Source organism: Ochotona curzoniae, unplaced genomic scaffold (assembly GCF_017591425.1).
Source record: "Ochotona curzoniae isolate NIBS_2020 unplaced genomic scaffold, NIBS_Ocur_1.0 contig_1482, whole genome shotgun sequence".
In the NCBI taxonomy this organism is placed as follows: Eukaryota; Metazoa; Chordata; class Mammalia; order Lagomorpha; family Ochotonidae; genus Ochotona; species Ochotona curzoniae.
This window is the reverse complement of record NW_024465100.1, coordinates 7,927,139-7,942,450: the sequence shown is the minus strand read 5'-3', so window position 1 is coordinate 7,942,450 and position 15,312 is coordinate 7,927,139. Positions and strand designations below refer to the sequence as shown.

Genomic DNA, 15,312 nt, shown 5'->3' with positions numbered 1-15,312 from the left:
CACTTTGCTTGGCAAAGCCACTTTCATCCTTGGAAACAATTTAAACAAAAAAAAAAAGTTCTGTGGCTTTTTGCCGAAGAAGAGTACTATGTAAAAATCCACATGGCTGTTCATTTTTGTTCAAAAAGAAGATGGCTACTTTGTCTTTGTCTTTAGTGAGATGGAATTAGCGATGATGTAACCCCAGACTGATGGCTAGGAAGTTTGAGACAGGGGTTGGGATTTTAGCTGTGTTTGTTCCCATATCCATCAACGAAGTGTTCTTTAGTCTTCCTAATAGATTCATTGGAAGGTACATCGACTCCTTTATTTTTAATATTTTTTTCTAAGTGTCATTGCAATTAGGAGAGTAAACTGACGATTCAAATTTATGTGAAATGAAAAATCAGGCTATCAGCGGGCATCAAAGATCCCATGTCTCTTTGTTTTAATTGGGGCCGAGTCAGGTTTCCTATGCTGGTGGCTACGAATTGGGTAATTGTATTATCTTCCCTACCTAACACCCTCTTGTCATCTCATTTGGATGTTCTGTTTCTCATTTTCTCGCAAACTGCTGCACACTATTGCTGTGGTGCTACCAAACAGCTGCTGTGCTTCCTGCTGAAGGTGAGGGAGTTTCCGCTGTAGGTGAGCCATCGCTGAGGATGCTGGGTACTTAAGCACCCTGGCACTCATTGCGCTAAACTCTGGAGGACATTAGAAAAAGCTGCAGATATTGCAGTTTATTTGCAAATGAGCTGACTTCAACCAACTACGCACTTGAAACACATCTTTTGGAAGTTCATACTGTCTGAGCTCTCACACAGAAAGGCAGATCAACTGAGAAAGGTGATCTCTCAGCATTGCGATTTGTGTGGTTCCCCAAAGGGTCTCAGGATTTTACATCAGGCTCTTCCACTGGCTGGGATCTGCTTCCCTCTCTGCTCTCACTGTGGCCATCCCAAATGCTGCCCAACTCCATGCGTAGATCCCAGTTCCTGTCATTCTCAGGATCTGACCTTGTCTTCATCACTCAATGAATGTCTCCTAACAGGCCCAATTTTCCTTGCCCTCTCAATCGTCTACTTGGAAAATCCACCTGCCTCCCTTTATTTAGCTCAGTGGCTCAGAGTCAAGGGTGATTTGTCACTCCTTCCACCTCTGCCTGGCCTGGCAGCCTTCTCTGCAGCCCAATCCACCGGCTCATGTCTCCCTTTCTTGTACTGCAATCTGAATTGCTTCTGCCCTCCTTTCTGCTATAAATGCACTCAGAAGTTTGCACTTAGAGTCACACACTACTTCTCCAAAATTCCACATTTTGCAGTTAAGATCACCTGTCCCACCCCAGCGCCCTCTGAAGAGCAGACTACCTGTAGCGTTCATTTTCCTTGCTGTTTCTCAGTCCTCAACCTCTGCAATATGCCTTCTGCCCTTCCTTCTACTGGAATGATGCTGTTTGATTCATCTTTCAATGAATAATCTTGAGATATGTTATTTTTTTGGTCTCTAAACGTGCTTTAACCTCGGCTCCTCTGCCTTTACCCTTTATGGAATGTTGATGCAATCGAGAACATTTTAACCCATCTTGCTCTGTAGGTTTTCATGTGTTTCCTGGGTTATACAGTTTATTTTCATAAACAAACCACTTCCCATGACACAGTCTTGGATGACCTCTGCCCTCAGCTGCAGACTGGAGTATCCGTCGGTCTTCAAGAGATTTCCAGGGAACACTCGTTACACAGCACACTTCTTCCCAATCCTTGTCTGAAACAGTTTACTCATCATTCTGTGATAGTCACCACTATTTTGCTTTTGGCTTTCTTTTTAGTTGTTTGATGGCACTATAAAACGAGAAACAGGGGTGGGCATTTGGTGTAACAGTGAAGATGTTGCTTGGCAAACCCACATCCTTATCTCAGTGCCTGGGTTGGAGTTCAGGCACTACTCGATTCCAGTTTCCTGCTAATGAGGCTCAACCTGGAAGGCAATGGGTGATGGGCAAGTACACGTGACTCGTGTGAGAGACCTCGGTTGAGTATTCAGTTCCTTTCCTCACCCTGGCGAGACCTAACTGGTGCAGGTGTTTGAGAAGTGAACCAGCAAATTCAAGATCTCTTTCTGCCTTTCAAACAAGTTTAAACTCTTAAAAGAATAGCATAACTAAGTAACTAGACATTATCTTTGATTCTGTTGTCCTCTTTGCAAACCTTGGACCCAAAACATTTCAGCTGTGCTGTGACTGCTCACACTGCCACACTCTATTGCACAGTACCAGTGTATTTGCCTCCAACTTGTTCTATATACTGCCCTTTGACGTCAGATGCCCATCCAGGCATTTCATCTCCACTTTTTCGTCTCTGAATCCCCAGGGCCCTAGATTTGTCAATAGTAGTTTGGTTTCTAACTTGGTGGTACTGTCCTTCACATTACATGCTTGCCTTGCCTCGGTTCTTTACTTCACATCTCCCAGCCTGCTAAATTTTTTTTTTCTCATGTCAGTATCTGTTTACCTGGCTAAATCTAGTTTCTGCAGACACTCTGCCATGCCTAGCTCCATGAGGCTTGTACTGATTTCTGTTTGTGTGTCTTTTCCATACTTCCATAGCGTCTTACACAAACCTCTGTTGTGGAATTAATTGCAGGTTACTAATCCATCCATTTAGTCAACCAGAATCATCAGGATTTTCAGACAACAGGAATGTATTTGTGTTCATCATTTAATTCTTAGTTACCAAAAAGTGTACATTCTATTTAGGGGTTATTGATTGGATGAATAATAAATTGACCCATGCAACTGGAAGCTAGGTTGATTCTCTTAATAGTCCACTTAATAAATTCAGGAAGCCAATGAAAGGTTTCTCAAGAGAATCTTTAAGAATAACATCTGTATGGGAAAATGATATTTACTTGTTCTTTTGTAAGTTTGATGATGCGGTTGACTTGTGTTGCACTCATTCAATTTTACAGGATAGTACTCAATGTACCACTTGTTGGAAGAAGTGCAAAATGTGTAGACATATTTCACTTTAAAATTTAAAGAATATAGAAATAATTCTCCCCAATTTATTTTATTTTGTCTTGTAACATGCCCCCATTAAGTCTTTTTATTAATTACAAATGTCACACATTTTAAACTTTAATTAGGAGTTTAAAGAAAATTTGATGCATTAAATAAAAGAAAAAAAATCGTGTTAAGACTGATTAGGATTTGGAAACACAACTACCAAATAATATAAAATGAATTACTAACTGTAGGAAAAATCTATTTCAGAATTTTTACAGAAAACATTTAATTGTTTTAGTATGATGTTTTCTTGCTGCCAAAGACTAAATTCTAGGAGCAATGAGTGGAAAATTAGTTAAGATATAGAAGTATTACAGTTTGCTCATTATTCATGCTTATTCTATAAACTTGTTGTGCACATTGAGCTACTGAACACTGTTCCTAGGAGAGAGAGAGCTGGGCTCGTGTGAACCTGGTCACAACATTTTCATAGCTGGTCAGTGTGTGTCCTTTGTTTCATCAGTATTTCTGTTTGAGGTCACCTTGTTCATTAGTTACTGTTAATCCATTAAACACCTAGCCATAGCTTACCTAAACAGCCCTCTTTTCTCTACAGATCACATGCACACAGCCTTCTTGCACATAACAATATTAGACAGCACATTAAAAAATATTAGGGGGACATTGTAAGCAACAAAATTACAAATAAAAGTTTTCATTGTTCTACCCATGTCCTCAAATGAGCACCAAAGCCCCTTCAGTATTGATAGAGAGGTCTGAGTCAATTTTAATGTTGGGCAACTTCATGAATAACATCTGTACATGAGAAGGATCAACTGTGTTTTGATTTGAACTTCCAGTAACATGCACGGATTAACCAAGTATTTTGGTTTATATTTATCTTACTTTTTACCCTATTCTAAATATTAATGTATACAACCCTACAAATCTATTTCGTGATATTTTGAGAAAGTATAGTTTGTTGTTTCTTCAGTATCATGTGACCATGAAATGCAATACTTGTTTTTCAATTTTGTGCCTTTCTTCCCCTTACGTTTCCACTTGGCAAACACTCAGTGCTAGACTGAGGAGCAGAAGATGTGGTTGCAGTGTTAACTTTGCTTTTACCCAGATGGGAGATTTGGAACTGTACGGCCAAGACAGGTCTTAATTTTCTTATTAGCACTATCATTGTGTAATAGCCAATGATCTCTAGAGTCTTCTTATTTAAAATACTGTTATTCTTTATGGTGGGTCTTGAAAAATTAAGATACAAAGAAGTTATTCCAAGTAATGCATTCCAGTTACTTAATACATAAGAACAGTAAAGTTTAGACAGAATTAATGAAGGCCTCAGAATTCTTTTTTGTTTGTTGTTTAAAATATTGAAAAATTTTGTAAAGAAATATAAAATGTTGAAGTCTAAATAAATTATATTAATAAAAATTTTCATACACAAATGTCTTTTATGTAAACATCAGCCAGTTCAACAACATTAGCAAGGAAATGTTTCCTAAACAATAGCAGTAAAAAATGTGTTTAAGAAATCAGCTAACAAATAAAGTAACTTAGAAAACCAGCAGAATTATATGAAGACTTGAGTCAACAGAAGGAAATAACTTGCTCTTGAAGTCAAGACATCAAAATAATTAAACAGAAATTCTGTATTTTACAAAGAAAGAAAAAAATGGTGAAAATCCAGGCAATACCTGAAAAATAAAATCGTAGTGATTTTGAATATTGTTAAGATGTGACATGAAGTTAAAATTACAACAATGTGCTGTCAGAACATGGCAGCGAGGCATAACTGTCCATTCTAGATTTGTGATAGATGGCTGATGTTTCCAAATCCCTCTTCTCTTTTGTGGGTATAACCCTCCAAGCATCACAGATACATCCGTTCCTGGTGTGACAACCCAGCACTCGGTCCTTTATCCTTTTGTTTCTCTATGGTGAATTCCTGCCCGGTCATTCCATAGCTCCTTCCTTCTCCATGGGCTTTTGGTGGCCATTTGAGGCTGATACGGGAAGATGCTGCTAGAGTGGTAGCAAGATGTAATTCATGCAGCGTTTTTGTGTATGACTTGTTGCTTCATAGGAGAGTTTCTGCTGGCCACAGTTGTACTCTGGGAGCAGAATGAGTGATTAGTCAGTGCAGAACTGTCCCACCTCACCCCACCCCCAAACCTTTTCCCTGGGGAAGGTCAGAGGGGAAACTGGGTGTTCTACACATAACTTTCCTTCAAGTATTATGTTAGCTTCACAAAATTTAAAGAAATAGCAGGTTTTTTTTTTTCTGCCTGGAAAGTTAAGAATTGCTTCAAAGGCAAAGACATCACGAGTCTCAAAAGTCTTTGAAGACTTCATAGTTTGTTCTTTTCTTGCCAAAAAGAAAAAGAGAAATAATTCAACACAAGAGAAAATATTGCTGAACACATTGGAATTTGGAGAAGCACAGAGTGTTCGAGGAAGTAGCCCTGATCCATTGGGGCAAGAGTGGAGGATAAAGAAGGAAGAGGACAGAAGCTCCTGGAAAAATAGTCTGGGTGCAGATTTGAAGATTCCTGAACACTGTACTAAGGAATATGGTTTTCTCAGATAAAAGCAAGAGGGATTTGTGAAGACAAGATATAATGAGATGCAGGGGAAGGCAGTTAGCCTAGCAGTTAGGGTGTGATGCCTGCATCTTGCACCACAGGACCTGACTCAGATTCCTGCCTCTAGCTTCCTTCCACTCCTGCTCCTGCTTCCTGCTCCCTGCTCACGCAAGCCGTGGTGAAGGCAGCCATCATGACTCCAGGAGCTGGGCTCCTGCCACTCACATCTGGGATGTGGATTACATTCCCAGTTCCCAATTTTGGCTTCAGCCCCGCCCTGGGCATGGTGAACCTCTGGGGTGTGAACCAGTGGATGGGGTCTCTGTGTACTTGCTTGCCTCCCATTCTCTGCCTCCCCTGTAATTCTCTGTAATCCTATAATTAAAAATGAAATACAGGCACATGGATCATTTTGAAGGAATTTTATAAAAATATACCTTAATATCTGATTGTATGCTTGTAGAAACCAAAATCTGTTATCATCAGGAAAGTCTCATTTTCCATGACTGGGAAAGTCTGGAAAAGTGAGTTTAAAATATGTCTGTTGTGTTGTAAAGCTTCTGATATCCATTGTTTTTTTTTTTATAATATACATTTTCCCTCATCTTTGTGAAGATCACCATATACATGGATATCAAAATTTGTGTCAGAAAATGTGTTTTATTAATTCATTTTCAAAACCTTTTTCTAGCCCTCTTCTATGTTCCAAAAGGTGATCTGCAGGAGGCAATAGCAATAGGTTGACAGTGACTTGAGAATTTTTTAAATCAATGCCCTCAAAGCAGACTACCCACCGGACTCACTGAAGGAACCTTAAAGGTTGCTGATATCTTGTGTCTTACCCTGGAGAGGCAAATTTCTTTGGGCTGGGAAGAAACTGGTGATTGTCACACGTGAACACTGATGCTGTATTTCTAGAAGCCATTTTCCCTAAATTTTGTGTATCTAAATTTATGGTCTCTTGTCACATTTAGATATGTGCGAATTAAGGCTTTTGCTTCTCTCTCCAAAATGCTCGTAGAAACTTTGTGGTGTATCTTATAACCAATAGCATTTTAGAAAAATGAAGATGTGCTATGCAAAATACAGTGAATGTAAACAACAACGTAAAAAGAATGCGGTGATGACACTTAGGTGGTGTGGTGGTTGGCTGGTTAGTTGCCTGGCTCTTTAATTTCTGGTCTGCCTTTGTGGAACACGCACCAAGCTGGATTTGCTTTGCAATAAATGCCATTGCATTTCAGGCTGGCTGTGCTGTAGACATGCTTGAATCTTTGAGTTTGTAATCAGTTGGCTGGCTGTGCAAATCTCCAGTTCTAATCTTAACATGCTTTTTGTTTCCTACCTCTTGCAATTCCCTTTTTGTGACTTCTTTCTTGTGGCCATGATATTTAAAAAAAAAAAATTTTTTTTTAAGATTTATTTATTTTCATTGCAAAGTCAGATATACAGAGAGGAAGATCTTCCCTCTGCTGCTTCACTCCCCAAGTGGCCTCAATGGCTGGAGCTGAGCCAATCTGAAGCCTGGAGCCAGGAGCCTCTTCCAGGTCTCCCATACGGGTATAGGGTGCCAAGGCTTAGGACCGTTCTTGACTGCTTTCTCAGGCTACAAGCAAGGAGCTGGATGCAAAGCAGGGTCACCAGGACTAGAACTGGTGCCCATATGGAATCCCAGCGCATTTTAGGCTAGGTCTTTAGCCACTAGGCTCCATGCGGGGGGCCTGATAATTTTGGCCAATGGGATTTTTCTATGTGTATCCATGGCTTAAAACCTGTCTCCCATTATTCACAGAGCTTTTCCTCCTCTATGCCTTCTTTCTCCGTGTCTCATTCCTTCTGAAATTCTCACTCCGCTTCCCCAAATTTGCGAACCAGAATTTCTGATACAGCTAAGAGTTTTACTGTGAAAAGTGAAATAAAAAGAAACTGAAGACAGACAAATGAAAAAAGTTAGAAAGGAAGAGATTGGTAGGTATTTTAGGAACCCTAGTAACATAAGGCCAAATGGGGAAAAAAATGTCTGAAAGATAATTTCAGATGCACTGCTGGAATCAGTGACCAAATGGATAAATGGATTTGTAACTGCTCTGTGTGTTGGGGGTCGGGGTGGGGGTGAACAGGCAGATTGTTGTTCACTCTTAAATCTCTACTGTCAAGCTCAGCTTAATGCACTTAGTAAATGTATTTATTAAATACTACCCAAGTAATTAATATATGGAAGGGTTGGTGAAAAGCAATCAAGTATCAGCTTTGTGATTTTTAAAATTTGATCCCAAAATCACATCTATTAACTGTGGGAAACAAGCCCACCTGAGACTGTCTGGCCAAGGATGGTCTGAGAAGCATCAAGGAAGTAGAATGTGATGCATTTGTTTGCATTTCCTTTGGAAAGTGGTGGCCAGCTTGTGGAAGCATGCACTGCCCTCAGATATACACTTCCTTTTACCCTCAGTACGCAGGCATTGCTTTCCCAACTTGCTCTTGTTTGAACAACTCTGGAGGCATCATCTAAACGATAAAGGCAGGGAAGAGGGAGGGCAATGGAGGCTGGGTGTTGCTGGGTGGATAGGATGGGAGAAGGGAAGTTTACACTATTGGAGAAACAGCCATTTGTTAAGAGCAATTCTGGCAACTGACATTGGAGAAAGAGCTAGTAATGAACATACTGTGGCAACATAGTTGAACATGAACCTCTTGGGTAGAAAATTAGAAATGGGTATGTGAGAAAGAGAGAGAGAGAGAGAGAGAGAGACCCTAACCCTAATAAACAAGTTGCTTCAAAAAAGAAAGTTAACAACTTTGAAAGTCTCCTTAGAAACAGCCTACTATTTTACACTACAAACCCTTGCCTGTACTCCAATAGCTCTGTAGGTGGTCCCAACCTCCCCTAGAGGAAGGTCCCCTAGGGGAATCTAATCTGCCAGATACAAGGCAGGTCACTCAGCCTGATATCATGGGGCAATAAAACTTTCACAGCCTTTCCCCAAGGAAGACACCCTAGGGAAATCAGTTCTACGGGTTGGGTTATCCAGTCTGACAATTGGCAGTAAAACCTAGGAGGGGGACTTTTTGTAATTCATACTCAGTGGGAGTAGGAGGAGGAAGAGGACAGAGAAAGGGCACGAATAACTGGACTCTATTCCCATAGAAACCCTTCTAAATGTAAACTAGGCACTCTGGTGGATTCTGTCCATAAAGGAGCCTGGCTGTTCCAATGGGTATTCTACCTCATTTCACCTTGCTGGCTGACTTAATCACTTTTGTGTCTCATCTCTGTGCATGATGACAAGAACCTAGTCCACTGATCTCTACTAAGCTAGCTTATCAGTGGATCTCCTTATTTTTTTTTTCCCACTTGGCCCCTTTTGCAGCTGGGACTAGGTCTTCATATTGTGGCTGTACTCTGGCTAACCTAAGTTCTTATGAAAATGTATCACTGATTCACCTGTAACATGAACTCACTGATAAACACTAATAATCATATTCACCAGGATAACCTGGCTTGCGTCTTTGTTGAATAGTATAATCATATGCATTTTAGGTTAATGGCAGTCTCTACAACAGTCCTCATCATAACACTGTTGCAGAAATAATTATGTTAGATATGATTTCTAAAAATTCCTCTTCAAAGAACACAGTTGTTTCATTGTGTTGGACTCCCTTATTCTGAGAGTGGTATCAGCAAAATAAGGTTATCCCAAGGATGGTAGGATAAAGGCTTTGTGGTTTGAGGAGTGGTTTACTTGCTTCAAAAAAAGGATGTATAGGAGCAAAAGTATAGGGCAGAGTGAAGTAATATTCATAGAATTGGAATCTAGATGCAGTCTCGACGGATTCTGTGGCTATAGGAAATTTTATTCTCCTTAGGCAATAGTTAACGTAATTTATCAAGGAAGGGGAAGAGTTTTAGTCATTTTCCCCATTTTCTCTCAGTTTTGTTCTTCGTAAATGTTCAAATTACGTGTGAATTTAAGTGCTCATTCTCAAATACTATAGTGCTCTAGTCTAAACTTGCGGGTTTTACAGATGGGGATTTTAGTTCATTCTACGGTGTGACTTTTAAACCATTACGTGTGTGCATCAGGAAGTCTTATTAGGCAAAGCAGTGGTGTTTTTATCGCTGTGAATGACATCATGATACCGTGAAGGGAAGTTCTTCCGCAGGCTAGAGGTTCAATGTAACGACTCCGAGATCCTCTGCCCTCCATGCGTAAGGCAGTCCCAGAGAACGCCCTCAAGCCCCGTGTTGTGGGAAGCTTCCATTCCAATATTTGGAACTGACCAGAAGATTTTCTTTTGTCATGATGTAAGGAGGGTGGGAAGCATGGAAACTGGGAACTGCTTCTCTTTGATTCGCTCTATCACGTTCAGCAGGTTCAAGGTCAGCTGCCGCCATTAATGATCCCCGTATTCCCTCCTGATCAACGGACCCTGGCTGCAGCTGCCCAGCAAGGATTCCTCCTTCCTCCAGGCTTCAGCTATAAGGCTGGATGTAGTAAGTACCACTGAGTTTTCATTTGGGAGTGGGTGGAGGGCACGGCTTTACATTAGGCAATGTAATATTACTGCCACACCAAGAAATGAGATCACTCATGTAGCACTTTTATTTAAAGAGGAAACACCACAGAAGGTGTGGAAAGGATTTGCGTTGGTATTTAAAAGAACTTAGATTATTTCTGAGCTTCTGAAGCCAATATTTGCTCATTATAATTCAGTTTCACATTTTCTATTTCTAGTATATTCTTAAAATATGAATGTAAATTTGGGGTTCGTTTTATTTTTGGCAGTGGAATGATAGGAATATGCTTTCCAATAGCTTTCTATTGCTCAGTAAGATAAGCCCAGAATTCCTAAGGTGAATTAGTTGGAGTGGTATTATTTGCGTTCTCCCTGTATCTATATCCCACTTGCTACTGATCTTTGAATCCTTGGGCCAAGCCATGCTCTTTCCTGCTCCAGGACTTGCACTGTTTATGTTCAGTCTTTGCTCAACTCCTGCGGTTCAGATTGGAGAGGACTTGCTGGACCTTGGCTTAGGTGCTCTCTGTTTCCTTTGGAAACTGTGTGTTTTATTCTCCCTGGTCACTGTAGGCTTGGGGCAGGTGCTTATTCCATCTCATTCTTATTCCATCTCATCTTGCAGTGCAACATGCAGCTATGTTTTTGATGTGTTAATGATTAAATTACACTAGTGGCAGCATGGTGATAAGTCCTCGCAGTAGGTGATTGTACCAAGGTAACTGTTGATATTGCTTACAAGCCTTCGGTTCCCGTGGTTTTGTGGTCTTTTCTCATCTTCACTCAAATCACAATCGCACATTGTTCATCTTTGAACATTTAAAGAGCAAAAGTGTCCACTGTATTATGTGAGATAAAAGCAATAAGTCAGTTTCCAAAGAGTGGGTAGGTTGCTAAACAAAGTATCCTTTGTGGAAGAGCATCATGGCCCAAGACTTAACTGAAATATTTGCACTGATAAAAACAGATTACATTGGAAGAAAATCAGCAAATGATTTCAGGTATTTCTGTAGCATATTGTCTTTGAATTCTAGTGGACAGGTGCACATGTTAACAATTTGTCCTCTTCGCATCTGACTGTGTCCTGGCGTTTGAGCAACTCTAACGTTTCTAGAAATCTATTCTCGGTGAGGTTTTTGAGTTCTCACATCTGATATTTTAACAGCTATTCCTGCCTCTTAGTCTTTTTGTATCTCATTTTAAAGAAATAGGATGAATATTTTAAATAATAGCCATGTAAGACGAGCAGATTGCCGTTCTGGGGTTCATAGAAAAATGGTCTAAGCTCAGAACCATGAAAATTCATGCTCGTTGGGTATGTGGTTCTGTGCAGGTTCTGTATGGCTTTTGCAAATCTTCCTCTGTTTCCTGTACTGTCCAACATTGTTTGGTTTCTGGACTGTTAGTTCATTTCTTGGAGTATTATCATACTTTTGTAGATCATTAATTCATGTAAATACACCAACTTTTTTTTAAGTTACAAACTATTTATGCGGCCGTTGCAGTGGCACTTCAGCTCAATCCTCTGCCTGTAGTACTTGGCATCTCGCAAGAGCACCATTCAGATCAGTCCAGCTCCACCGCTGTGGTCCTTTGGTGAGTGAACCAAAGGATGGAAGGCCTCCCCCTCTCTCTTTTCTCTCTCTCTGTTTCTTCTCTCAGTAAAAGCTGCCTTTCGGACAAACTATTTACGTATCCTAAACACTTGTAGAATTTGCCTTTCTCTTACTGCACTGAATTCTGCATTTTAATCGTGAAAGCTTTTGTTTTATTTACTTTTCCTGAGGAATTACTTTTCCCATGGGGCACATACTGCCAGTGAGTTTTTGGCAATCTTGGTTACTAAAAAGGAAAGAAAAAGGCACATTTTAAAGTCATGGGTTGCCTCTGACTGCATCTGTAACATTTACAAGTAGACCAATTCTGTTTTCGAAAAAATAAAAAATAAAGATGAGTTGTTTGAGCAACTGCAGAAGTAAGTCCCACTAGCGAAACTTGTGTGGAAGAGAAAACCACATTGAGCGTGAACGCTAGGATTAGCTGTAGGTCCTTCAGAAGGCCGAGGCAAGGCTGTCTCCCTCTCATTTGACGGAGCCTGAATATTCAATGTGGTGGACATATTGACCACAGATAGGCACATCTTCAGTGTCCAGGTCTCCGACGCGGGTGCAGGGTCCCAAGGCTTTGGGCCATCTTCGACTGCTTTCCCAGTGCACGAGCATGGAGCTGGATGGGAAGTGGAGCAGCTGGGATACAAACTGCACCCATAGAGGATGCAGGTGTTTAAATATGAAGGCTTAGCCTGTTGTGCCCTATAGCCCCTGTAAAAATGCATTTTAAAAAAATCAGTGAATGATTTTCTTAGGATGTGAGAGCAAGAGCTTCCAGTTCTGGCTTATTCCCTTTATGCCTGCAGAGTTGTGAGAGGCAGGACTGTGGAAGGGGACAGTCAGAAGCCAGGTACTGAATCCAGGTCTCCCACATGAATAGTGAGAACCCAGCTGATTAAGCCGTTCACCTGCAGCCTCCAAGGATATGCGTGAGTGGGAAATAAATTCAAAGCCAGAGGCAGGTATGGACCCTGGCAAAGCAGTGAAACCAGATCCTTAAGAGGAAACCCACTAGGCAGATAGAAGTTTTAACAATGTTGCAGTGCACATCACCTATTAGTAGGTAACTGGGCTCACAGCGATTTGTACATTTTTACCAGATCTTTGGCATCCGTGTAGTCTAGCAGAAAAACACACATCTGCATGGATCCATTTCTAGGTATTGATTTTTCAGTCTGACAGTGCTTACATCTTCTGACAATATGAAATCGAAGGCATTGTGTGTGTGTTTATATACATGCATATGTAAATAGATATATCATTCAATTTAATTATACACACAGAACTACACATATAACAGATAGAGAACTTGAAAATCATTATTTGAAGCCATTTGCTTAATTAGTCAATTTCATTCACAGGCCAGTTCAAATCACAGCAAAAATATCACTCAAATTATCTGTTTTTAATGTGTCAGTTCTACTAAAGCTGTCAACGGCATTGCTGTATGTAAGCAAATATTTTATAACAATAATTAAAATTTCTAAGTTATATTTATGGGTGAAAGCTTATTTTGATCAGGAAACAGCCATTACATCAATTTAAAAGTTTTCTTTTTTTTTTTTAAATGATGGACTCAGGTTTCAATTCAGAAATATAAAAGAGAAGTATAAATGAATGAGTTCAAGTACACTGTGGATGGTTAAAGATGGCAAGGATACAGTCCATTTGCCTCTACTGAAAAGTCTGAGTAGAATCATAGCCAGTTAACTATGACCTTCCACATGTGAGCTGTGAAGCTATGTCAGGCACACATTTATAAATAAAAACTCAGGGGCCTCTGGCACCTGCAGAGCAGCTCCGTGTCTTCAAGGAGAACCATGCTTTTGTGTTGACTCATCCAGGAACACGTTGGCTTCCAAAGAGGAGAAAGCACGTCGAGTTGTCAGCCCACTGAGAGGCTGTTGGGTTGAGGTGGCTGCCATGTGCGGATTTGGTCTTTGCCATCTTGGCCGACTCCCACCCTGCTCACTTGGATGCAGAATGACACTTCGGCATGCTCTAAGCTGAGCTTAGCTGCTACTGCTGCTGAGCATACACTCCCGTGGAAAAAAAGAGAGCGAAACACCGCCCTGTGACTGGTGCTGCAGTCCCCTGCCCATCTCCTTTCTGTTTGTGAAATTTCCAGTTGTATAATTATCATAGAAGCCAGATATTTTGACAGAAAGACCTTTTGTTTGGAATTTTTTTTTAAAATCTCAAGAAAAATGCAATAAAACAATTCATATTCAAGACATAGTACCAAATGGTTGTGAGAGGGCTGACTTGATCATTTAGCTTAAATGTGTCAATAGCTAAATGTACAGTCTTCAAGGTGCTATGGTTCCCGAACTATGTGCCGTACTTCTTAGAGTGCTGCAGCTAAATCGTAGAGGTACATGAGATTTTTCGGGAATTTCAGAAAAAATACAGAGGAATATAAAGGAAACTATGTAAAACTACCATAATTAAATTGTTTGGACTTTTCTCTTTAATAAAATCTTGTCATTGCATACTTTATATATATATATGTAAAGGTATCATCAAAACTTTATTAGGCCACTGATGTGCTTTAATCTAAGAAAGTTTGGAAAGTTTTGGTCTAGTTGGATATGTATTCATTTAGAATCCTCTGAGGCCGGCACTGTGGGATAGTGAGTTAACCTGCCGATCACAACACCGGCATCACCTGTCAGAGTGCCAGTTTAAGTCTCAGCTCATCTGCTTCCCATCCAGCATCTGGTTATTGTGCTTTAGGAAAAGGCAGCAACAGGATGGCCTAAGAACAGGGATCCCTGCCCTCGAGTAGGGGGGGCACACTGGGCTTCCTGACTCTCACAGTCCTTTGGAAAATGAGTCAGAATCAGCTGCCGGAAGAAGACCTTTCCCTCCCCCAACTCTCCTCTCTCTTAGTCTTGCTCTTCCTCCTCCTCCTCCTCCTCTTCATCCTTTTCCTCCCTCCATCTCTGCCTGTCTGTCTCTCACTTTGTATTTCAAGCAGATACATAAAGCTTTTACAGAAATTGCCGTGACTTTTTTAACCTGCAACTTTTCATGTTGTCAACTATAGAATGTAACAATTTATTTTGCACTTAGGCGAGGGAGGGTGGTGTGTGCTACTGTGGATACAGTGAGTTGATGCAGTTGTACATACCTGTTGATTGCTTTGTCTGTATCATTCTGGGCATCCAGTTGTTCCTGTGTTTGTGTGTAATGAGCCCGAGCTCATAGGGACAGTTCAAGCGAGAGACACTTAGGCTGAGAGTGCATGGATTGCAGTCATGTTTTGCCTCACTCTGCTACTTAGAATTGTCTTTCTGGGCGTTACTGAGCTTCTGTTTTTCCATCTTCCAAATGGATTAAATTAACTTTTACTGAGTTGTCTGTGATTTAAATGAGATTGTGCAGGAATCTGTGCCGACACTGTATCTCTCTCATAAAATCACTTATAAATATTAAGTACTGAAACATGATAACATAATGTCAACAAAAGACAGACCCTGTTTACTTTGGGGATGGGAAGATTTTAAAACCCCACCCACGAAGAAGTTGTATTTTGTGTCTTACCTAGAATCAAACCCCCTTGCCACGCCTGCACGCAGCTTTCTCCTAATGAGGAAAGAAC

General features: G+C 40.5%; 1 protein-coding gene across 3 annotated transcripts in view; it reads left to right on the top strand.

The window, feature by feature from the left end:
* SOX5 (SRY-box transcription factor 5) overlaps positions 1-15,312 on the top strand; it is a 386,873-nt gene that overhangs the window by 251,452 nt on the left and 120,109 nt on the right. For 2 of the 3 annotated variants that reach the window (XM_040967762.1, XM_040967777.1), the window contains one exon: positions 9,955-10,075. In XM_040967762.1, coding sequence (XP_040823696.1) covers positions 9,955-10,075 — 121 coding nt within the window. Of the gene's footprint in view, positions 1-9,951; positions 10,076-15,312 lie in introns of all 3 variants that reach the window. The other variant, XM_040967768.1, reaches the window with a different exon arrangement.